Source organism: Xenopus tropicalis, chromosome 2, assembly GCF_000004195.4.
Source record: "Xenopus tropicalis strain Nigerian chromosome 2, UCB_Xtro_10.0, whole genome shotgun sequence".
NCBI classification, from domain to species: domain Eukaryota; kingdom Metazoa; phylum Chordata; class Amphibia; order Anura; family Pipidae; genus Xenopus; species Xenopus tropicalis.
Genome location: NC_030678.2, coordinates 173,402,190 through 173,428,097, shown reverse-complemented (window position 1 = coordinate 173,428,097; position 25,908 = coordinate 173,402,190). Strand labels below are relative to the sequence as shown.

The 25,908-nt window shown below is 46.0% G+C and overlaps 1 protein-coding gene across 2 annotated transcripts in view; it reads left to right on the top strand.

Moving 5' to 3' along the window:
- lrrc32.1 (leucine rich repeat containing 32, gene 1) overlaps positions 1-4,177 on the top strand; it is a 32,097-nt gene extending 27,920 nt beyond the window's left edge. For both annotated transcript variants that reach the window (XM_031897372.1, XM_004912215.4), the window contains exon 3: positions 1,876-4,177. In XM_031897372.1, the coding sequence (XP_031753232.1) occupies positions 1,876-3,789 (1,914 nt within the window). In that variant the 3' untranslated portion in view covers positions 3,790-4,177. The remainder of the gene's footprint in view (positions 1-1,875) is intronic.
- The last annotated feature ends 21,731 nt before the right edge of the window (positions 4,178-25,908 follow it).

The window sequence follows — 25,908 nt, the reverse complement described above, 5'->3', positions numbered from 1 at the left end:
AAATCCAACTCCCGGCACTTCCTGCAGCTACAAAGGAACCAAAATACTGAGCGTCGTTTCCCTCCCCGGGGGGATTGTATTCCCTGCCCCCAAGGTTCAGCCCTCGCTCTCTTCTCTCTCATATCCCTGGATCTAATTCTCCCAATACCTTGTTATGTATATATGTTATTGAACACAACGAGGAGCCTTTATGGCATCAGCCCTTAATTCAGAATGAGATATAATGTGGATAAATGTAAGGTCATACACCTGGGGGGTAACAATCTGCCCCCACTTATACCCTTAATGGGACTGCACTGGGCAAATCCATAATGGAGAAGGAGCTTGGAGTCCTTGTAGATAATAAACTTGGCTGTAGCAAGCAATGCCAGGCAGCAGCTGCAAGGGCAAACAGGGTTTTGAGCTGTATTAAAAGGGGTATAGATTCACGGGAGGAGGGGGTTATTCTTCCCCTTTACAGAGCGCTGGTAAGGCCCCATCTAGAATATGCTGTTCAGTTTTGGTCTCCAGTGCTCAAACGGGACATTATTGAGTTAGAGAGGGTCCAGAGAAGGGCAACTAAGCTGATAAAGGGAATGGGCTCAGTTATGGGGAAAGGCTGGCCCAGTTGGGATTGGTTACACTGGGGAAGGGGCAGTTACGGGGGGGTCACTATATATAAATATATAAGGGGGGGCAGTAATGAAATAGAGAAAGTACAGGGAAGAGCGACTAAGCTGATAAAGGGAATGGGCTCAGTTATGAGGAAAGGCTGGCCCAGTTGGGATTGGTTACACTGGGGAAGGGGCAGTTAAGGGGGGTCACTATATATAAATATATAAGGGGGGGCAGTAATGAAATAGAGAAAGTACAGGGAAGAGCGACTAAGCTGATAAAGGGAATGGGCTCAGTTATGGGGAAAGGCTGGCCCAGTTGGGATTGGTTACACTGGGGAAGGGGCAGTTAAGGGGGGGTCACTATATATAAATATATAAGGGGGGCAGTAATGAAATAGAGAAAGTACAGGGAAGAGCGACTAAGCTGATAAAGGGAATGGGCTCAGTTATGGGGAAAGGCTGGCCCAGTTGGGATTGGTTACACTGGGAAGGGGCAGTTAAGGGGGGGGGTCACTATATATAAATATATAAGGGGGGGCAGTAATGAAATAGACAAAGTACAGAGAAGAGCGACTAAGCTGATAAAGGGAATGGGCTCAGTTATGGGGAAAGGCTGGCCCAGTTGGGATTGGTTACACTGGGGAAGGGGCAGTTACGGGGGGGGTCACTATATATAAATATATAAGGGGGGGCAGTAATGAAATAGAGAAAGTACAGGGAAGAGCGACTAAGCTGATAAAGGGAATGGGCTCCAGTTTATGGGGAAAGGCTGGCCCAGTTGGGATTGGTTACACTGGGGAAGGGGCAGTTAAGGGGGGGGTCACTATATATAAATATATAAGGGGGGGCAGTAATGAAATAGAGAAAGTACAGAGAAGAGCGACTAAGCTGATAAAGGGAATGGGCTCAGTTATGGGGAAAGGCTGGCCCAGTTGGGATTGGTTACACTGGGGAAGGGGCAGTTAAGGGGGGGGGGGTCACTATATATAAATATATAAGGGGATCATATAATAACCCCTTCTCCCTTCCTTCCCTAAACAAACCCCTTCAGTCATGCTCCACCTTTTCCTTGTGCCCATTGCTGTTCCTCATCTTTAACCATTTAGTACCTGTATGTCCTTACTGTGTAAGTGTTAGAACATTCCTTGGTAAAGATCAGTAGTTTCCTCAGAAGACACTTGCAATGAGGAATGGTGTTTGATGGAACCCTAATAACCCCAATATCACGTAGGAAACAATACTTGTCCCCGTATTCATTTCTTTTTGCTTTGGTCTACAGGTTAAGATGACTGCCCACTGCCATAACAAGTCTCTCCAACAAGTCCCGCTGGACCTACCCCCCGGCATCCAAACACTTGACCTGTCCCACAACGACCTTGAGAACATCACAGAGGATCATCTAATGAAGTATTCGTTCCTCGAGAGTCTCGACCTGAGCTCTAACCAACTGAGCTTCATTCAGCCGCACTCTTTTAGGAAAATGCACAAGTTGAAGGAAATTAATTTATCAGGCAACGACTTGGACAGCTTTGTCCATCATAGAGTATCAGGAATTGGGGTGCTACCTTATGTTCAAACATTAGACCTATCCCGGAATAGTTTGTACAACGACATGATTGGTTATTTCCTACAGGAAGCCCCACGCTTGCAGTATCTCTCGTTGCACGAGAATAGTATTACCACCATTTCCTCGGATCTCTTTCAGGGGTCGCCATTACTGGCAGAAGTGGATTTGCACAATAACATTATAATGGACATAGAAGAAGGATCTTTTGAATACCTGAAGCACCTCTCCATGATCGATCTTTCCATGAACTCCATCACCTGCATCTCGGATTTTAACCTTCGACAACTGAAAGTTCTAAATCTGAGCAAAAACAGCATCAAGACGTTCCATACGCCCGACTCGGAGGACGAGTACCTTCTGGAGAAGGTGGACCTCAGCCACAATAAACTATCAAGTTTCCCTCAGTTGCCTCGGGTTAACAATGTGATCTTTATAGATCTGTCCAAAAATTATATTCACTTGGGCACAGAAACCCCTGGCGAGGACCCTGATTGGATGAATTATTCCTTTCAACTTGAATTTGAAGAACAAAACCCTAAAAACATCAGCACGGTTCCTCTCCCGAAGCTCAATCATTTAGACCTGAGCTACAATAGCATCAAATCCATCCCAGACGATTTCTTTCTGACTATGCCGTCCCTCACCTTCTTGAACTTGAGTAAAAATTGCATTCAGGTTTTGTCTTTGGGTCACTTTAGTGGGTTGAGCTCATTGGCCACCCTTGATCTAAGTGCTAATTCTATCCAGAACCTATCGTTGGGCGCAAACTCTTTGCCCAGTTTACAACGACTTTACTTACAACACAATCAATTACGCCTGCTGGAACCCAGGATCTTTCAAAGACTGGAGAGCATTGTGCTGCTCCATCTCCAGGGGAACCATGTTGGACCATGCATGGCCGGCTTGGGCAAAGCAAAGCGAAGAACTCACGCGGAGGAATACAGGTGCGTAGAATTCTTTAATATTCCTACTCTCCAACATTTAAACCTCAGAGAGAACATGATCCAAAGGATACCAGCCTCTGCCTTTTGGGGGACTTCTTTGAAAGTTCTAGACCTGTCAATGAACTTGGGCATTAAAGTGAAGCCCAATGCCTTGTTCGGCTTGGAAAAGACCCTTGAGGTGTTATTTATGGAAGGAAATGGTCTTCCATCTTTGAATGTGGATCTGCCTCTTTTTACTCATCTGAAGTATTTAAACCTTTCGGGAAACCAGTTATCGGAGCTGCCCGAGTGGAACAGCGATTGCCGCCTAGAAACCCTGGACCTGAGCCTCAACAGCTTCACCGGCCTGGAGGTCAGCAATATCCCAGTGTTAGAGAACACCCTAAAAACGCTTTCTTTGTACGGGAACCCCCTCAGCTGTTGTGCCAATACGTGGATATCTCATATGATCCGAAGGACTGCGGTGACCATTGTGGCCCTCAACGCCACGACCTGCAACATCTCCAAGCTGTACGAAGGGGAAATGCTGGTCGAACAGATGGATCCGGATATCTGTGAGAAGGACTGGAAGAAAGTGAACGTTATTGTGACTCTGGTGCTCGTGCTCTTGGTCATCGCCATTGGAATTTGTTTCTTTTTCTGTTTTTGCAGAAATAGATTGAGTAGGAAATATAAAGCGTAAGGGGGTAAGTACCGGATAGGGGGTAAATACCACACAGGGGGTAAGTACCGGATCAGGGTCTGACAGGTCATGTTTGTCTTTAGGCAACTCTTTATCAACAAATATCAATTGGAATACTGATAGAATACCTATGGCGTTCCTATGGGTTGGTATTTTGTGTTTTTCAGCTTTCTGCCTCTAGGTACCACTGATCCCAAAACCACATGTACCCGGGCTTTACAGGGGTGTTATCATTTATTACCCTACATTTGAACCTATATTTTCTTATTTATCTCCTTTCCTCCTCATCACTCATCCCCCCATACTCTTCATGGGGAATCCCATAACCTGACTGCCCATACAGTAAGGAACCCCTTCCTGTGCTGATGGTGAGATCTCCTTTCCTCGATAAAATGAAAAAAAAGCAGCACTCCGGAAATGTTGTAGAAAAAAGTGACTTTACTCAAGTGCACACAGAGATGGTGAGATCCCCTTTCCTTCCCACCCCCAATGAATCACTCATTCCCCCTCTCTTGGTAGGGAATCCCATAACCTGACTGCCCTTACAGTAAGGAACCCCTTCCTATGTTGATGGTGAGATCTCCTTTCCTCCCCACCCCCAATGAATCACTCATTCCCCCTCTCTTGGTAGGGAATCCCATAACCTGACTGCCATTACAGTAAGGAACCCCTTCCTATGCTGATGGTGAGATCCCCTTCCCTCCCCCCCCAATGTATCACTCATTCCCCCTCTCTTGGTAGGGAATCCCATAACCTGACTGCCCTTACAGTAAAGAACCCCTTCCTATACTGATGTTGAGATCCCCTTTCCTCCCCACCCCCAATGAATCACTCACTGCCCCTCTCTTGGTAGGGAATCCCATAACCTGACTGCCCTTACAGTAAGGAACCCCTTCCTATGCTGATGGTGAGATCCCCTTTCCTTCCCACCCCCAATGTGTCACTCATTCCCCCTCTCTTGGTAGGGAATCCCATAACCTGACTGCCCTTACAGTAAGGAACCCCTTCCTATGCTGATGGTGAGATCCCCTTTCCTCCCCACCCCCAATGAATCACTCATTCCCCCTCTCTTGGTAGGGAATCCCATAACCTGACTGCCCTTACAGTAAGGAACCCCTTCCTATGCTGATGGTGAGATCTCCTTTCCTCCCCACCCCCAATGAATCACTCATTCCCCCTCTCTTGGTAGGGAATCCCATAACCTGACTGCCCTTACAGTAAGGAACCCCTTCCTATGCTGATGGTGAGATCTCCTTTCCTCCCCACCCCCAATGAATCACTCATTCCCTCTCTCTTGGTAGGGAATCCCATAACCTGACTGCCCTTACAGTAAGGAACCCCTTCCTATGCTGATGGTGAGATCCCCTTTCCTCCCCACCCCCAATGAATCACTCATTCCCTCTCTATTGGTAGGGAATCCCATATTCCGTATTTGTGCTTATTAATTAAATCCACTCTTAGGGTTCATCTTTTTTTAGGGCGAATAACCCCAATTTTTAACACTTCTATGCACTGATCAAAGTTGTTCCAGGAGTCTCAGGTTATGGGTAGGAAGAATTATATAAGAAAGTGGATAATAAATAAAAGAGTTGCTCCAGTTGTGTCTGGATGAACGTGGCCCTCGGCGCTCAGTTTTGCGACTGCATCAAAGGCGTCTCCTGGCTCTGCCGGCACCTTCCCTAATACACAGGGACAGCCAATCAAAAATGTACGTCTCGGGCGTCGGGCAGGCAGAGCCAATCAGATGCGTTTGATTCACGTTGCAAACGTCATGACAAATCATATTGTATGTGCAATGCTGTCAGAGAAGAGATTTTATAAAACTTATTCTGTGAATATAAAGTAAATAAGTGTTATTCCGTGCGGGACTTGCCTATCATTGTATTTGTTATTGTTGTATTTTTTTGCACAAAATCCTGTATTATTGTCATTATTTTACCTACACTAAATACAACAACTGATTAGATAAAGCCTCCATAGGAGCCGGTAACCGGGGAGCGATATCCAACCAATCAGGGAAATGAGAGGGTTCTTTGGTTCCTTTATTGGTCATTGCTACTCTGCTTGCAGGGAGTTGCTTTGTGGCAATGCTGTGCCTTAATGCTGTATCAGCCCACCATTGTGAATGACCAATCAAAAATGATTAGAAATGGGGGATGTGTTCAGGGTCGTTAACCTTATATATTTACTAAATATGGCTACGTGCCCAACGGAACTGTGTGTTATTATTGTGCAAATGAGAAATGAGTTTTTTGTATTTGCAATTTTATTCAGGTGTGAATATGTCGTCTATATACCAACATATCAAGGGACCCGTGGGTATCAAATAAGAAACTAAAGGAGTAAAAGAACATTTGGATTTGGTTTTAAGGGTTAAGTGTTACCGAACCTCTGCCTGTAGTAAGCTGCCATCAGGCTGTTGTAGCCCCACCCACTACATAAATTTGACTCCCTGTCCCACCCCCTGCAAGCTTCCATCAGAGTGTTCTAGTCCCACCCACTGCCTACGTTACAGACTCTGTGACCCTCCCCCGTAAGATTCCATCAGAGTGTTCTAGCCCCACCCACTGCCTGAGTTACAGACTCCCTGCCCCACCCCCTGTAAGCTTCCATCAGAGTGTTCTAGTCCCACCCACTGCTGAGTTACAGACTCCCTGCCCCTTCCCCTGTAAACTTCCATCAGAGTGTTCTAGTCCCACCCACTGCTGAGTTACAGACTCCCTGCCCCTTCCCCTGTAAACTTCCATCAGAGTGTTCTAGTCCAACCCACTGCTGAGTTACAGACTCCCTGCCCCTCCCCCTGCAAGCTTCCATCAGGGTGTTCTAGTCCCACCCACTGCCTGAGTTACAGACTCCCTGCCCCACCCCCTGTAAACTTCCATCAGAGTGTTCTAGTCCCACCCACTGCCTACGTTACAGACTCCCTGCCCAACCCCCTGTAAGCTTCCATCAGAGTGTTCTAGTCCCACCCACTGCTGAGTTACAGACTCCCTGCCCCTCCCCCTGCAAGCTTCCATCAGAGTGTTCTAGTCCCACCCACTGCCTACGTTACAGACTCTGTGACCCTCCCCCGTAAGATTCCATCAGAGTGTTCTAGCCCCACCCACTGCCTGAGTTACAGATTCCCTGCCCCACCCCCTGTAAGCTTCCATCAGAGTGTTCTAGTCCCACCCACTGCCTGAGTTACAGACTCCCTGCCCCTTCCCCTGTAAACTTCCATCAGAGTGTTCTAGTCCCACCCACTGCTGAGTTACAGACTCCCTGCCCCTCCCCCTGCAAGCTTCCATCAGGGTGTTCTAGTCCCACCCACTGCCTGAGTTACAGACTCCCTGCCCCACCCCCTGTAAACTTCCATCAGAGTGTTCTAGTCCCACCCACTGCCTACGTTACAGACTCTGTGACCCTCCCCCATAAGATGCCATCAGAGTGTTCTAGCCCCACCCACTGCCTGAGTTACAGACTCCCTGCCCCACCCCCTGTAAGCTTCCATCAGAGTGTTCTAGTCCCACCCACTGCCTGAGTTACAGACTCCCTGCCCCACCCCCTGTAAGCTTCCATCAGAGTGTTCTAGTCCCACCCACTGCTGAGTTACAGACTCCCTGCCCCTTCCCCTGTAAACTTCCATCAGGGTGTTCTAGTCGCACCCACTGCTGAGTTACAGACTCCCTGCCCCTCCCCCTGCAAGCTTCCATCAGGGTGTTCTAGTCCCACCCACTGCCTGAGTTACAGACTCCCTGCCCCATCCCCTGTAAACTTCCATCAGAGTGTTCTAGTCCCACCCACTGCCTGAGTTACAGACTCCCTGCCCAACCCCCTGTAAGCTTCCATCAGAGTGTTCTAGTCCCACCCACTGCTGAGTTACAGACTCCCTGCCCCTCCCCCTGCAAGCTTCCATCAGGGTGTTCTAGTCCCACCCACTGCCTGAGTTACAGACTCCCTGCCCCTCCCCCTGCAAGCTTCCATCAGGGTGTTCTAGTCCCGCCCACTGCCTGAGTTACCTATTCCCCGAGTGTTCTGATGTCACCTTACAGGGGGAGGGGCAGGGATTCTGGCAGTGGGCTGGGCTAGAAAACTCTGATGGAGGCTTACAAAGGCGGGGCAGGAAATACGTTACTCAGGCAGTGGGTGGGACTAGAACACTTTAATGGCGGCTCACAGAGGGGCGTGGCTAAATCTAAATGAAACGTCAATAGACTCTGAGGGGAGTGAGACCCACTGCCTTCCCCCCCAGGACAGCCGGCCGGGATGCACTGAGTGCAGCGCTCAGTAAATGAATGTACTGTTTACAGATTATTGTTTACATACTGTGCCTGTATATATATAGGATTACAGATATTAAAGTGATGGAAATGTACTGAATGTATCATTTTTATGAAATAAATTTTACTCACAATAAAAAATATATGAAAAAGTCGAGTGGGTTCCATGTATGGCAATGGCTTTGGCCATATAGCTTCTTTTTTTGTAACTTAATAAAAACTTAAGTTTTTCAGTGTTGAATATACAACTGGTGGACATGTGGGGCATGGGGCTTGGGGCACGGGACATGGGGCATAGGGAATGGGGCATAAGGAATGGGGCATAGGGAATGGGGAATGGGGCTTGGGGCATAAGGAATGGGGCATAGGGAATGGGGCATAGGGAATGGGGCATAAGGAATGGGGCATAGGGAATGGGGCATAGGGAATGGGGCATAAGGAATGGGGCATGGGGAATGGGGCATAGGTAATGGGGCATAGGGAATGGGAAATGAGGCATAGGGAATGGGGCATGGGGAATGGGGCTTGGGGCATAAGGAATGGGGCATAGGGAATGGGGCATGGGGAATGGGGCTTGGGGCATAAGGAATGGGGCATAAGAAATGGGGCATAGGGAATGGGGCTTGGGGCATAAGGAATGGGGCATAGGGAATGGGGCATGGTCGAATGGGGCATAGGGAATGGGGCATAAGGAATGGGGCATAGGGTATGGGGCATAGGGTATGGGGCATAAGGAATGGGGCATAGGGAATGGGGCTTGGGGTATAAGGAATGGGGCATAGGGAATGGGGCATGGGGAATGGGGCATAAGGAATGGGGCATAGGGTATGGGGCTTGGGGCATAAGGAATGGGGCATAGGGAATGGGGCTTGGGGCATAAGGAATGGGGCATAGGGAATGGGGCATGGGGAATGGGGCTTGGGGCATAAGGAATGGGGCATGGGGCATAGGGAATGGGGAATGGGGCATGGGGCATAGGGCATGGGGAATGGGGCATGGGGCATAGGGCATGGGGAATGCCTCTTCCTTTGTACCGCGTTATGACTGGGTCATTGGTGAAAGTGTATGACCTAAGGGGAGGTGTCTTTCCAAAATGTGCCCTGATTGGATGATATGCAGGACACGTTGGCACCTACTGAGCCATTGAGATATGAGAAGAATTTATGTAGGTTAAACACTGGATAAGCTTTATAGAGAGCAGTGATTTTGTTTAAAACTAAGCCATCAGGAACAACAACCGGGAGTGGAATAACAGAAGGGATTCTGGGTCTGGAATGGAACCGAATGGTATGATTTTGCCAAGACAGAGGGTAGCAACCAAAAACAGTCTAGATGGGTCCCACAAACAAGGGACTGCCGATACACAAGGCCTACAACACAAGAATAAATATTGAATTCATTTGGTTACCTATGTATAGGGCTCATCCAATCATTTTACCCCCAGGCCAACACCTGGATAATAATACAGGAGAGCATCATATCAACAGGCCAATGACTGTAGCTCAACAGGATTTCAAACCTTCCTGATGATACTGGTCAGATAGGCCATTGATTTATTCCCCCTCCCCGAGACTAGAATCCTCCCCCCAAAGACATAATGACTATAACAACGAAGCACAAATAGATATACAGATATACTGTACATCTATAAATACCTCTATGTCTGTATATATCATGGTTTTACTACAACCCAATATTCAGCCAAAGTAGGACATCCCTCCCCTAGACTAATGAATTAAATGCGCCCGGGGCTCTCCCAAGTCACAGTTGTCAGGCAGATGTTTTTTAATGGCTTAGAATAAATGGCAGACATGCCGAATTAATTTGTATTTTTAGAGAGCAAGCTTTGTGCTTGTTATGTTGGTTGTGTTGACCAAGATGCTTGTGGAACCATGGAATTCAGAGGGAGAAGAGACAAACAATATATGTTCTTTATTATAAAGGGGAAGGCATGGAAACATGACCATTTCACTTCTGCAATGGGAGCAGCTGTAGGACTGTAGGTTCTCAAGGAGCAGTGAAGCAGATACGTTTTAGGCTACTGAGTACATCGTGCTTAGTTAGAAGACTTTGAAGCTCAGCTGAATTACTCAACATTGAAGTAGGCTCCTCAACACATAGATATTGAGGGTGTGCATCTTTACTCTACCAGTATCTGATGTACTTGAGCTAGGAACACTGGATAAAAGTGCCTTTCCCTCACCTTTCCCATCCATTGAGTGTTGGCAAAGTGCTGGAATCATCTTATGGTATCTCTCTATCTCTCTATGAGCAAATGTAGGAGGCTAATTCCCTTAGTACAGGGAATATCTATCTGCCAGACCACATGGAGGTGAGTTGTGTGGAGCAAGGTTCATACATTCTTCTTGTTTGGTTTGGCTTAGGAATCTGCTAAGATAATCAGCGCAGAGATCCATTATCTTTTTTGGGTCAAGTACAAGAGTTCCTCACATGTATGAAAAGAACACACTTCTACAAACCAAGATAAACCTCGTGAGAGGCAACTGGGAGAGTTCAAATGAGGGATGGAAGTAAAATAAACACGGCTATTAATAACAAGCAGGGGAGGCAGGGGGTGCGGGGAGCAGGGAATGAGAACAAAGCAAGTTCCTTAATGGTGGTTTAAACATACCAGACCCACATTAAACCCTCGTCTTGAGTTTAAAATTCGTCTTTTTTTTCTCAAAACCGCTGGAAATTCCCTCAGCCTATCACGATGGCAAGGTCCTTTGCAGAATGACAAGACTGTGAGAAATGATATCCTAATGGAGAACAGGACTTTCCATTTCTAGAACGTGAGCTGACGTAGATTCATTCCATTTGGAAGCATCTGGCTTCTTTCCCCAATAGGATATGTTTATCTCTACCTTCTTGTTCAGCTCCCGTCTGTGGAGCTTGTTGAGTCTCCATTTCCTCTTCTCGTCATTTATGAGTTTGTCTGTTTTACATTCAGACATCTAACGGTCCTAAAGTCTAGTTTATCCCATCAAAGTCTAGTTTATCCCATCAAAGTCTACTTTATCCCATCAAGCCATAGTGCAGAAGTGAGGTGTCAAATGAAGCACTTCCAACCTCAAAGAGTGTCAAGTTGTAGTTGGGTGCAGAGGAAAGATGAAGAACAGATATCTGATAGGTTCCGAGCAGAGGAGATATCAGTTGAGACTCAAAGCAACACTCAGAGAGACCTTGCCAAATGGCTGCTACCAGAGCCTTATTATTATTCTGGCCAATCTCATCTGCAATGGTCCATAACTCAATGGCTTCCAGTTCCTCAGAATATATACAGAAGCTGAGAAGCAGCGATTGAAATACTCCCACAAGCATTAAAGACCTTCTAAGAGTTTCCACTAAAGACAGCAGAGTCATCTACAAGGTGGTTGTCCTAGAGGAGAGCGGCCAAGGCAGGTTCTTTTCTGGACAAGAATGAAATATATTGTGCAATTGGAAACATTGATTCATACATCTAGGACAGGACAGTGGATCCATGCTATGACATAACTCAATCCATGGGTCTACAAAATATGGGCCCCTGCTGGTTGTACTGGAAGCAGAGTCGGTAAATGAGGAGCAGGGATGGGTGGAGACTGAGGAATTAAAAAGGCATCTAGATGAGGTGATGGACATAGGGGAATCTGAGAAAGGTCTACATGCTGTGCCTTCTAATTCTCTGAACTAAGGCTTCCTCCAGGCCCAGGTTAGAGGCTATCTCTGCTGTAGCCTGACCACTTTGGAAACAAAAAAATCTCACCAAGTGGACTTTAGGTGACCAAAAGAGTGAGAAAGGAGGAGTGGTAGCAGCCACATAGGAGCACTTTAGGGCAGGCAGCCAGGGCAAGAAAGTAGATTTAGTCCCAAGATCAGGGCGGGCAGCAATGGTACGGTAAGAAGGTATATCTAGTCCAAAGATCAGAGCAGGCAGAGATCATAAGAAACCATATTTAGTCCCAAGATCAGGGCAGGCAGCAATGGTAAGAAGGTATATCTAGTCCAAAGATCAGAGCAGGCAGTGATAATAAGAAGCCATATTTAGTCCCAAGATCAGGGCAAGCAGCAATAGCAAGAAGGCATATCTAGTCCAAAGATTAGGGCAGGCAGCGATCATAAGAACCCATATTTAGTCCCACAATAAGGGCAGGCAGCAATGGTAAGAAGGCGTATCCAGTCCAAAGATCAGGGCAGGCAGCAATGGCAAGAAGGCATATTCAGTCCAAAGATTAGGGCAGGCAGAGATCATAAGAAACCATATTTAGTCGCACAATAAGGGCAGGCAGCAATGGCAAGAAGGCATATTCAGTCCAAAGATCAGGGCAGGCAGCAATGGTAAGAAGGCATATTCAGTCCAAAGATTAGGGCAGACAGCGATCACAAGAAACCATATTTAGTCCCACAATAAGGGCAGGCAGCAATGGTAAGAAGGCATATCTAGTCCAAAGATTAGGGCAGGCAGCAATGGTAAGAAGGCATATCTAGTCCAAAGATTAAGGCAGGCAGCAATGGCAAGAAGGCATATCTAGTCCAAAGATCAGAGCAGGCAGCAATGGTAAGAAGGAATATCCAGTCCAAAGATTAGGGCAGGCAGCAATGGTAAGAAGGCATATCTAGTCCAAAGATCAGGGCAGGCAGCGATCATAAGAAGCCATATTTAGTCCCACAATAAGAGCAGGCAGCAATGGCAAGAAGGCATATCTAGTTATTGCGCTATACACAAAGGGAACTGTCTCATTGCTTGTCTATTAGAGACCAGTATTCATCTATTTCAAACAATTTGTCTTCTCAGTCTAAATATGTGACATGCCCAGTGAGCAGCTCTTACTGACCTTATATTTTACTGTCTAGGGAGGAAAATAGATAATGATATATATTTATTTTATAAAGCACATTGAGTTGTTTCTCTATGGGAAGGTTCTACAGAGATCCACTTCTGTTACTGTTTGTGAGACTTTTCCCAGAGCCAGTAGGCAGCCTGCCAGTGAGGGTCACATCGATGACATCTCTGGGCCGTTCCTTCCCTGGAAAGGTTTGTGTAACAAATCTCCGCTGAATAAAGACCTTGGCTGCAAATTTCCAGTTATGCGAGTGCTTCCTTATCATTCTAACCTCTCGGCCCCAGAAGTACAGTGAATTGCCAAAGGCACAGCCGCAGCTTGGATTCAACTCCCTAGTACTGATCTATACACGACATTAAACTGTGCAGCTCTTCCCTCCATCCAATGAATTCAACTAAATACAACTGTCCCCTAAAAACTTAGGGGGCTGTTCCTGCTGAATTGTGCTTAGTACAGGGGAATCCCTATGTGCCATAGTTTTATGGTATCTCTCTGTACAGGCTATGAGCAAACTTAGGGGGCTGTTCCTGCTGAATTGTGCTTAGTACAGGGGAATCCCTATGTGCCATAGTTTTATGGTATCTCTCTGTACAGGCTATGGGTAAACTTAGGGGGCTGTTCCTGCTGAATTGTGCTTAGTACAGGGGAATCCCTATGTGCCATAGTTTTATGGTATCTCTCTGTACAGGCTAGGGGCAAACTTAGGGGGCTGTTCCTGCTGAATTGTGCTTAGTACAGGGGAATCCCTATGTGCCATAGTTTTATGGTATCTCTCTGTACAGGCTAGGGGCAAACTTAGGGGGCTGTTCCTGCTGAATTGTGCTTAGTACAGGGGAATCCCTATGTGCCATAGTTTTATGGTATCTCTCTGTACAGGCTATGAGCAAACTTAGGAGGCTGTTCCTGCTGAATTGTGCTTAGTACAGGGGAATCCATATGTGCCATAGTTTTATGGTATCTCTCTGTACAGGCTATGAGCAAACTTAGGGGGCAGTTCCTGCTGAATTGTGCTTAGTACAGGGGAATCCCTAATACTCACTTACAGCCCTGATGGCTGCTGAGGCCAGAGATACATTTAACAAGGGCAAGAGAGATAAGAAATCATTCCAATGCAGAGTACAATGTAGAAAATATTGGGGTAAAGCTAAATGTTCTCAGGGGCTTCTGGGAAATGCAGTTCATCTACAGCTGGAGGGACGCCGGTTGGGTTCCCTGGATCTGCCATTCTAGCAGCGAATCAGGGCTCCCTATTGGTTTGAATGGAATCTAACTGTTATTTGTGTACAAATGAATTCATTGGGCCCCTTCCCATGGCTTTTCCCATTGGGAGACCAGATGCTCCACTCTCTGCAGCTGCAACTGCCGCTTCCAAGTACACGATGACACTGCGATGGGGCCGCGCGGAAACTTCTACGCAGAAACCCCGCCTCTGGGCATTCGGAAACCTAATCTCTATGGGGGATTTTTTTTTTTTTATTCTTATTAACCTGTTATTTGTCCAGAAATTCAGTTATTTTGTAAAATGGTGAATATAGAAATGAGAAGGACTTAATTGTAGGAAATTGCTAGTAATTTGGTGAATGAGGCTCTGAGGCCGTGACCACATGGAAACCATTTATGCTGCATTTAGAAGCTCTAGAAGGGTCTCCACCGGGGCCTGCGGTGCCCGCCCAAGCTTCAGCTGCTCTGCATACGGATTGGGCAGTGCCAGTCGGGACACTCACTGGGAGACAATGTACAATATATATAAATACTAAAAAAAGATAGAAAATGAGGAACAGATTGCACTGCAGGCAAAGGCTAATCTCTAAATCAATGATACTTAAGGGTGAAGACACACGGAGCTACTAGTAGCAGCACTAAAATAGACAATGTTAATCATTTACTGATAACTGTCTCTACGTGTGTTTAGCAGAGGGAATTCTCAGTATTGTCTATGGCAGGGGATTTTTTTGGAGTTTAGTAGCCGTGAAAAAGTAGCTGCTACTAGTAGCTCTGTGTGTCTTCACCCTAAATGTTATTGCTCAGTACAGGCAATTTGATTATCATTTTAGCAGAATGGTTCCGGTTCAGGTCAGGGGCAAGTATGGGGGTGGAATGACTGGGGGTGAATCAGAGGCATGGGGGCTCTTTTGAGGGGGGCAGGCTTTTTTTTTTAAAGAATATACAGGTCCTTTTCAAAAAATTAGCATATTGTGATAAAGTTCATTATTTTCTGCAATGTACTGATAAACATTAGACTTTCATATATTTTAGATTCATTACACACAACTGAAGTAGTTCAAGCCTTTTCTTGTTTTAATATTGATGATTGTGGCATACAGCTCATGAAAACCCAAAATTCCTATCTCAAAAAATTAGCATATTTCATCCGCCCAATAAAAGAAAAGTGTTTTTAATACAAAAAAAGTCAACCTTCAAATAATTATGTTCAGTTATACACTCAATACTTGGTTGGGAATCCTTTTGCAGAAATGACTGCTTCAATGTGGCGTGGCATGGAGGCAATCAGCCTGTGGCACTGCTCAGGTGTTATGGAGGCCCAGGATGCTTCAATAGCGGCCTTAAGCTCATCCAGAGTGTTGGCTCTTGTGTCTCTCAACTTTCTCTTCACAATATCCCACAGATTCTCTATGGGGTTCAGGTCAGGAGAGTTGGCAGGCCAATTGAGCACAGTAATACCATGGGCAGTAAACCATTTACCAGTGGTTTTGGCACTGTGAGCAGGTGCCAGGTCGTGCTGAAAAATGAAATCTTCATCTCCATAAAGCTTTTCAGCAGATGGAAGCATGAAGTGCTCCAAAATCTCCTGATAGCTAGCTGCATTGACCCTGCCCTTGATAAAACACAGTGGACCAACACCAGCAGCTGACATGGCACCCCAGACCATCACTGACTGTGGGTACTTGACACTGGACTTCAGGCATTTTGGCATTTCCCTCTCCCCAGTCTTCCTCCAGACTCTGGCACCTTGATTTCCGAATGACATACTTTGGACCACTGAGCAACAGTCCAGTGCTGCTTCTCTGTAGCCCAGGTCAGGCGCTTCTGCCGCTGTTTCTGGTTCAAAAGTGGCTTGACCTGGGGAATGCAGCACCTGTAGCCCATTTCCTGCACCGCCTGTACACGGTGGCTCTGGATGTTTCTACTCCAGACTCAGTCCACTGCTTCCGCAGGTCCCCCAAGGTCAGGAATCGGTCCTTCTCCACAATCTTCCTCAGGGCCCAGTCACCTCTTCTCGTTGTGCAGCGTTTTCTGCCACACTTTTTCCTTCCCACAGACTTCCCACTGAGGTGCCTTGATACAGCACTCTGGGAACAGCCTATTCGTTCAGAAATTTCTTTCTGTGTCTTACCCTCTTGCTTGAGGGTGTCAATGATGGCCTTCTGGACAGCAGTCAGGTCGGCAGTCTTACCCATGATTGCGGTTTTGAGTAATGAACCAGGCTGGGAGTTTCTAAAAGCCTCAGGAATCTTTTGCAGGTTTTTAGAGTTAATTAGTTGATTCAGATGATTAGGTTAATAGCTCGTTTAGAGAACCTTTTCATGATAGGCTCATTTTTTGAGATAGGAATTTTGGGTTTCCATGAGCTGTATGCCACAATCATCAATATTAAAACAAGAAAAGGCTTGAACTACTTCAGTTGTGTGTAATGAATCTAAAATATATGAAAGTCTAATGTTTATCAATACATTACAGAAAATAATGAACTTTATCACAATATGCTAATTTTTTGAAAAGGACCTGTAAATACTACAAGAAGGAAGATAGAAAATGAGGCACAGTTTGCACTGCAGGCAAAGGCTAATCTCTAAATCAAAGCTTCCATTGAATGTTATTAGTCAGTACAGGCAATTGAATTATCTTTTTTGAAAAACACAGTTCAGGTTTAGCTTTGGGGCAAGTATTAATTGTGGGGGAAATTAGTTACCAAGATGTTGGTCTTGGTAGGTCCCACACCTTGCCAGAGAGTGGCCAGGGGTTTTGGATGATTGGAGGCATGACTGGGGGTTAATCCGAAGCATGAGGGATAGATTGAGGGGGCAGACTCTTCTTTTAAATACTACAAGAAGGAAGGGAAAGATAGGAAATGAGGAACAGTTTGCACTGCAGGCAAAGGCCAATCTCTAAATCATGGCTACCAAGGTTGAAGACACACAGAGCTACTAGTAGCAGCTACTAAAACAGACAATGCTGATCATTTACTGATAATTATCTCTATGTGTGTTTAGCAGAGGGAATTCTCAGTATTGTCTATGGCAGGGGATTTTTTTGGAGTTTAGTAGCTGTGAAATAGTAGCTGCTACTAGTAGGTCTGTGTGTCTTCACCCTAAATGTTATTGCTCAGTACAGGCATTTTAGCAGAATGGTTCCGCTTTAGTTCAGGGGCAAGTATGGGGGTGGAATGACTGGGGGTGAATCAAAGGCATGGGGGCAGGCTTTTTTTTTTTTTTTAAAGAATATAAATACTACAAGGAGGAAGGGAAAGATTGAAAACGAGGAACAGTTTGCACCGCAGACCCGCCCTGCCATAAGGCAAGCAGTAAGGAAAATGGTCAGTTTTGGTCTGTGTCCTCTGCTGCTCCATTACCTATACCCCCCCATTTAGGGGCTCAGTAGGGTATGTATGAGTGGGGTACCTACATGCCTCCCCCATCAGCCCCTCATATAGTAAATGACCCCTATGGCCTGTTTAGACCAGTAGGGAGAGCCCTGCCAATGAAGCTGTTTGGGACCCCACAATATGTGATGGTAGCCCTGAAGAAGGAGAGTGCAAACCCAACGTGGCACTGTGTGCGTGTGTGAGCGCCAGTTACTGTATCTGTGGCTCCTGCGTCAGGGCCACGTGCTGGATACATCTGCCGGCACAGCTGGGCCTTATTCATTCCACTTATTCAGCATTTCCACCATCTTTGTAGCAAACGGTTCAGGCTCAGGTCATTAGAGTCCCGAGTGAGAGCTGTAGGGGCCGCCCCGGCCGTCTTATTCCTTGTTATTCTATGGATTCTCCTGTGTTTGTGTTGTGGTCGGAGAGAGAGAGAGATTGGCAGAGCCGGACGAGTGGCGGAACTTTCCTGTCTTTTCACTTTCACGTCGTCCCATTATACAAAGCCCAATTCTAAGCAACTTTTCAACTGGTCCTCATTATTTATTATTTATAGTTTTTCTATAATTTTTTCCTTCTTCCTCCAACTCTTTGCAGCTTACAAATGGGGGTCACTGACCCCGGCAGCCAAAACCTATTGCTGTGAGGCTCCAGTTTTATTGTTATTGTTACTTTTTATTATTTACCTTTCTATGCAGTCCCTCTCCTATTCATATTCCCATCTCTCATTTAAACCTATGCCTGGTTGCTAAGGTAATTTGGACCCTAGCAACCAGATAACTGCTGGAACTTCAAACTGGAGAGCTGCTGAACAAAAAGTAAAATAACTGAAAAACTAAAAAAAATGAAGACCAATTGAAAACTGTCTCAGAATATTACTCTCTACATCATACTAAAGGTTAACTCAGGCTGCAGGCCTCATGTATTATAAGGGATAATGTACCCCCTACTGTAAATGATAAGGATATTAGCAGTCACTGAGGGGTTCTGTGCCCCCCATATAAAGGCACAAGGCTGCAGGCTGAGTTATACAGGGAACTCTGAGTATCACTCATGTATTATAATGGATAGTGTACCCCCTACTGTAAATGATAAGGATATTAGCAGTCACTGAGGGGTTCTGTGCCCATATAAAGGCACAAGGCTGCAGGCTGAGTTATACAGGGAACTCTGAGTATCACTCATGTATTATAAGGGATAATGTACCCCCTACTGTAAATGATAAGGATATTAGCAGTCACTGAGGGGCTCTGTGCCCATATAAAGGCACAAGGCTGCAGGCTGAGTTATACAGGGAACTCTGAGTATCACTCATGTATTATAATGGATAGTGTACCCCCTACTGTAAATGATAAGGATATTAGCAGTCACTGAGGACTGTACAGGATATTCATGCCAATTGCCAGAGGATTAAACGCCGTTCCCAGTTCATAGGGATGTGACACATACGCACAGTATTTATATCTTGTGTTTCTGCATCTGTTTTTGCAGTTGGGAACATGAAATACACAACCCATTAAGTTAATCACTTCTGTTCCAGGCAAACAAGACATATTTTGTGCATCTGCTTGTGATTGGTGGGTACGAGAGCGGCGAATGGAAAGTCTCAGAAGTGCAGGGTGAGGACGCGGGAGACAGCGAGTTTATCATTAATTCTGGGATTACGGAGAGTCTGGATAATGCAGCGAATGTGTCAGGGGATCTGGCAGCGCATAAAGCAAACGCACTGAGCCCCCAATACTCTCACTAGCGCTGGGGGGGGGCACGTGTTACACATCCCATCTGTACTGAAACGAAAAGCGAAATCCTTTGGCCTCTCCGGCGTCACGAGGAAATGCCTGGGGGAATGCGTCACGGGATTGGGAAACGCACGGAACCTTCTGCTCAACAAGAACAACGTTCCGCCGGCGCAAATGGAACCGACCCCAGAATAAAGGCTTTTCCGCCAAATGCGCCATTCACACGCATTACGGCTACACAGCGGGGTATTTATATATAGTAGGGTTTCTGTAGCAAACACCCCAGCTGTACCAGTGCAGGAATGGCTGCCCCCGGGGCTACACAGCGGGGTATTTATATAAACTATAGTAGGGTTTCTGTAGCAAACACCCCAGCTGTACCGGTGCAGGAATGGCTGCCCCGGGGCTACACAGCGGGGTATTTATATAAACTATAGTAGGGTTTCTGTAGCAAACACCCCAGCTGTACCAGTGCAGGAACGGCTGCCCCCGGGGCTACACAGCGGGGTATTTATATAAACTATAGTAGGGTTTCTGTAGCAAACACCCCAGCTGTACCAGTGCAGGAATGGCTGCCCCCGGGGCTACACAGCGGGGTATTTATATAAACTATAGTAGGGTTTCTGTAGCAAACACCCCAGCTGTACCAGTGCAGGAATGGCTGCCCCCGGGGCTACACAGCAGGGTATTTATATAAACTATAGTAGGGTTTCTGTAGCAAACACCCCAGCTGTACCGGTGCAGGAATGGCTGCCCCCGGGGCTACACAGCGGGGTATTTATATAAACTATAGTAGGGTTTCTGTAGCAAACACCCCAGCTGTACCGGTGCAGGAATGGCTGCCCCCGGGGCTACACAGCGGGGTATTTATATAAACTATAGTAGGGTTTCTGTAGCAAACACCCCAGCTGTACCAGTGCAGGAATGGCTGCCCCCGGGGCTACACAGCAGGGTATTTATATAAACTATAGTAGGGTTTCTGTAGCAAACACCCCAGCTGTACCAGTGCAGGAATGGCTGCCCCCGGGGCTACACAGCGGGGGTATTTATATAAACTATAGTAGGGTTTCTGTAGCAAACACCCCAGCTGTACCGGTGCAGGAATGGCTGCCCCCGGGGCTACACAGCGGGGTATTTATATAAACTATAGTAGGGTTTCTGTAGCAAACACCCCAGCTGTCCCAGTGCAGGAATGGCTGCCCCCGGGGCTACACAGCGGGGTATTTATATAAACTATAGTAGGGTTTCTGTAGCAAACACCCCAGCTGTACCGGTGCAGGAACGGCTGCCCCCGGGGCTACACAGCGGGGTATTTATATAAACTATAGTAGGGTTTCTGTAGCAAACACCCCAGCTGTACCGGTGTAGGAATGGCTGCCCCCGGGGCTACACAGCGGGGTATTTATATAAACTATAGTAGGGTTTCTGTAGCAAACACCCCAGCTGTACCAGTGCAGGAATGGCTGCCCCCGGGGCTACACAGCGGGGTATTTATATAAACTATAGTAGGGTTTCTGTAGCAAACACCCCAGCTGTACCAGTGCAGGAATGGCTGCCCCCGGGGCTACACAGCGGGGTATTTATATAAACTATAGTAGGGTTTCTGTATCAAACACCCCAGCTGTACCAGTGCAGGAACGGCTGCCCCCGGGGCTACACAGCGGGGTATTTATATAAACTATAGTAGGGTTTCTGTAGCAAACACCCCAGCTGTACCGGTGCAGGAATGGCTGCCCCCGGGGCTACACAGCGGGGTATTTATATAAACTATAGTAGGGTTTCTGTAGCAAACACCCCAGCTGTACCAGTGCAGGAACGGCTGCCCCCGGGGCTACACAGCGGGGTATTTATATAAACTATAGTAGGGTTTCTGTAGCAAACACCCCAGCTGTACCAGTGCAGGAATGGCTGCCCCCGGGGCTACACAGCAGGGTATTTATATAAACTATAGTAGGGTTTCTGTAGCAAACACCCCAGCTGTACCAGTGCAGGAATGGCTGCCCCCGGGGCTACACAGCGGGGTATTTATATAAACTATAGTAGGGTTTCTGTAGCAAACACCCCAGCTGTACCAGTGCAGGAATGGCTGCCCCCGGGGCTACACAGCGGGGTATTTATATAAACTATAGTAGGGTTTCTGTAGCAAACACCCCAGCTGTACCAGTGCAGGGCAGTAGAACGGATTTTTGGGTGGGCTCACAGCCTCCGGTCCCTCAAATCTTACACAGACTCAGTATTTAGTAGGGAAAGTTTTTTAATCATCCAACCATCTCCCAGTCTCACTCTCTGTGGCTAATGAAATTTCAGAAGAATTAGAATTAATAACCTCAGTTACACGTAAACCATTATTTCTATCCATTACACAATGTACATCACTCGGGCGGGGATAACGTAATCAGCAGAGAAACACTGTCTAACAACTCTGCTTTGATCACTAATCTGACTCATACGGGTTTCATTAAGACCAACGTAGGGGGAGGTTATATAATGTTGTGTAAGTTTCCTGATCAATACTCACCACAAAGCTGCAGCAGCCATATACCCAGTCATGGTGTCCGTGGGTTTAGCACAAGGCTACAGGGAACTCTGAGTATCACTCATGTATAAGGGATAATGTACCCCCTACTGTAAATGATAAGGATATTAGCAGTCACTGAGGGGTTCTGTGCCCCCCATATAAAGGCACAAGGCTGCAGGCTGAGTTATACAGGGAACTCTGAGTATCACTCATGTATTATAAGGGATACTGTACCCCCTACTGTAAATGATAAGGATATTAGCAGTCACTGAGGGGTTCTGTGCCCATATAAAGACACAAGGCTGCAGGCTGAGTTATACAGGGAACTCTGAGTATCACTCATGTATTATAAGGGATAATGTACCCCCTACTGTAAATGATAAGGATATTAGCAGTCACTGAGGGGTTCTGTGCCCATATAAAGACACAAGGCTGCAGGCTGAGTTATACAGGGAACTCTGAGTATCACTCATGTATTATAAGGGATACTGTACCCCCTACTGTAAATGATAAGGATATTAGCAGTCACTGAGGGGTTCTGTGCCCCCCATATAAAGGCACAAGGCTGCAGGCTGAGTTATACAGGGAACTCTGAGTATCACTCATGTATTATAAGGGATAATGTACCCCCTACTGTAAATGATAAGGATATTAGCAGTCACTGAGGGGTTCTGTGCCCATATAAAGGCACAAGGCTGCAGGCTGAGTTATACAGGGAACTCTGAGTATCACTCATGTATTATAAGGGATAATGTACCCCCTACTGTAAATGATAAGGATATTAGCAGTCACTGAGGGGTTCTGTGCCCCCCATATAAAGGCACAAGGCTGCAGGCTGAGTTATACAGGGAACTCAGAGTATCACTCATGTATTATAAGGGATAATGTACCCCCTACTGTAAATGATAAGGATATCACTGACTCCTCGGTAATTTCAGTAGCCCTCCACTGCTTTCCTTAAAGCAATACTGTCATGGGAAACATGTTTGTTACAAAACCCATCAGTTAATAGAGCTTCTCCAGCAGAATCCTGCATTGTAATCTTTTTCCCATGGGGCTAGCCATATTCTTCATTTCCCAGGGTGCCACAGCCATGTGACCTGTGCTCTGATAAACTTCACTCACACTTTACTGCTGCGCTGCAAGTTGGAGTGATATCCCCCCCTCACCCCCAGCAGCCAATCAGCAGAACAATGGGAAGGGAGCAAGATAGCAGCTCCCAGTAGGTATCAGAATAGCACTCAATAGTAAGAAATCCAAGTCCGGCTTGGGACTCCTCCAGTTACATGGGAGTAGGAGAAACAATAGGTTAGCTGAAAGCAGTTCTAATGTGTAGCGCTGGCTGAAAGCTCAGACTCAGTCACACTTTACTGCTGCGCTGCAAGTTGGAGTGATATCCCCCCCCTCACCCCCAGCAGCCGATCAGCAGAACAATGGGAAGGGAGCAAGATAGCAGCTCCCAGTAGGTATCAGAATAGCACTCAATAGTAAGAAATCCAAGTCCGGCTTGGGACTCCTCCAGTTACATGGGAGTAGGAGAAACAATAGGTTAGCTGAAAGCAGTTCTAATGTGTAGCGCTGGCTCCTTCTGAAAGTTCAAACTCAACTTTAAATTAACTTGTAGTAAAATGTAAAGATTGGTACTCTGAGACAATCTGCAGTTGGTCTTCATTTTTTCTTATTTGTGGTTTGTGAATGATTTAGCTTTTTGTTCAGCAGCTCTCCAGTTTGAAATTTCAGCAGCGATCCGGTTGCTTGGGAGCAATTTAACCGTTATTTCAAAGAGAGACAGGAATATGAATAGATATAAATAGATATGTAGAAAGATACAATAGAAAAGTAATAAAAAGTAACAATAACAATAAAACTGGAGCCTCACAGAGCAATAGGGTTTGGCTGCCGGGGTCAGTGACCCCCATTTGAAAGCTGCAAAGAGTCACAACAACAAGGACTGAGCTTCCTTTAAAGTTGAAATAATCTGAATTAGACACAAATGATGGAAATAACTGATTATATTCTCAGCCAATGACAAAGCAGAGAGGATGAGTGAATGTTACTTGAGTCATTTCTCCCCCAGACACTTCCCCTCCATTCAGGTTTGACATGAAACACACACGTTCCATAGAGAAGGTCCAGGCTTTACCCCAGCGCTTGCTTTCCAAACATTAGGAACGTCATTAACTTGAGCCCCCTGCCATGCTGAGTAAGGAGAATTGCACAAGGGATTACAAGTGAGAAAGTAATGAAATATTCGAAGTATGATGTTCATTTCATTCGGATAAGGGGTCTTTCTGTAATTATGATCTCCTACCTTAAGTTCCGCTAATAAAATTATTTAACCATGAAATAAACCCAATAGGGCTGTTCTGCCCCAATAAGGGGTAATTATATCTTAGTTGGGATCAAGTACAGGTACTGTTTTATTATTACAGAGAAAAGGGAATCATTTAACCATTAAATAAACCCAATAGGGCTGTTCTGCCCCCAATAAGGGGTAATTATATCTTAGTTGGGATCAAGTACAGGTATTGTTTTATTATTACAGAGAAAAGGGAATCATTTAACCATTAAATAAACCCAATAGGGCTGTTCTGCCCCCAATAAGGGGTAATTATATCTTAGTTGGGATCAAGTACAGGTATTGTTTTATTATTACAGAGAAAAGGGAATCATTTAACCATTAAATAAACCCAATAGGGCTGTTCTGCCCCCAATAAGGGGTAATTATATCTTAGTTGGGATCAAGTACAGGTATTGTTTTATTATTACAGAGAAAAGGGAATCATTTAACCATTAAATAAACCCAATAGGGCTGTTCTGCCCCAATAAGGGGTAATTATATCTTAGTTGGGATCAAGTACAGGTACTGTTTTATTATTACAGAGAAAAGGGAATCATTTAACCATTAAATAAACCCAATAGGGCTGTTCTGCCCCAATAAGGGGTAATTATATCTTAGTTGGGATCAAGTACAGGTACTGTTTTATTATTACAGAGAAAAGGGAATCATTTAACCATTAAATAAACCCAATAGGATTGTTCTGCTCCCCTGTAATTCAGAACTTTCTGGATAATGGGTTTCCGGATAAGGGGTCCGATACCTTTAATAGGACTTTTATGCATTTTGTTGCTGTATATCTATTGGTAGCTGACTTAACCCTTCTCATGTTGTGATTGGCTACTTGCTTGAGCCCTTTGAATGTTTAAGAGCTGTGATTGGCTGCTTACAATATACAAATTCCCTTTTTGGCTATAGGTTTTATCTAGCCCTAGCCCTAGGACATAGAAATGGAAAGGTTTTTTAGATAAGCACAAAAAAATAATTTCACTGGCTGGTGCTATTTTTTTCAACCTACTCTCTCTCTTGGTTATAGGGTAAATAGCTGGATCTCCCGTCTAATCCCAGGGTAGTGGTGTTCTAAGCACATTGAGAAACCCAAGGCGCAATCTAGAACCCATCAAGGCCACAGGAATGACAGAACCTGTTCAGATACACCCAGCAATGGTAGAAACTGAGCACTATTGCCCCCACCCCACTAGTATCCCCATTATGACTTATCAGAGGATACACATTGGAGGGAGAAATGGATTGTTAGCTTCAGGGTCAGACCCGACCCTTTGCCGGGGCTCCCCCGGTCGACCGTTCTTCCCCTGACAGGTTAAACTTATACACGCTCAGGGCAGGATGTAGGGTGGGGGACCCTGTGGGAGGTTAGGGGGTGCAGGGGACGTGGGGGACCCTGGGGCAGCAGCCCCTGCACCCCCCAGTCCGATCCTGGGTAGCTTAATGCACAGAACGTCTTAACATACTATATATATTGATAATGGGTGAGTGTTTTTGTCTAGAAGAAAGAGGACAGGGAGGAGAAACCTGAGTTCATGCAGAATGGAGCTCAAGAACCTTATAAATTCCATGTGGGGCTGACTCCGCACATCCACAATATTTGGGACCCCGTCTGCTATAAATCTGTTCCAACATGTGCAGAGCCTCATCATCCGAAGCAACGCGTTCCTATCAGCTGGCATCAGACCTACACACTGCCTTCCCTTCCTTTCGGCTGAAGAACCCATTGATGGGACACTTTGTTTATTGTGGTTCATCAGACGTTGGACTCTCTCCCTCGTTTCGCTGCTGTGGTTTGGGTCTCTGCGGTTTGAGTCATTCCTGTGA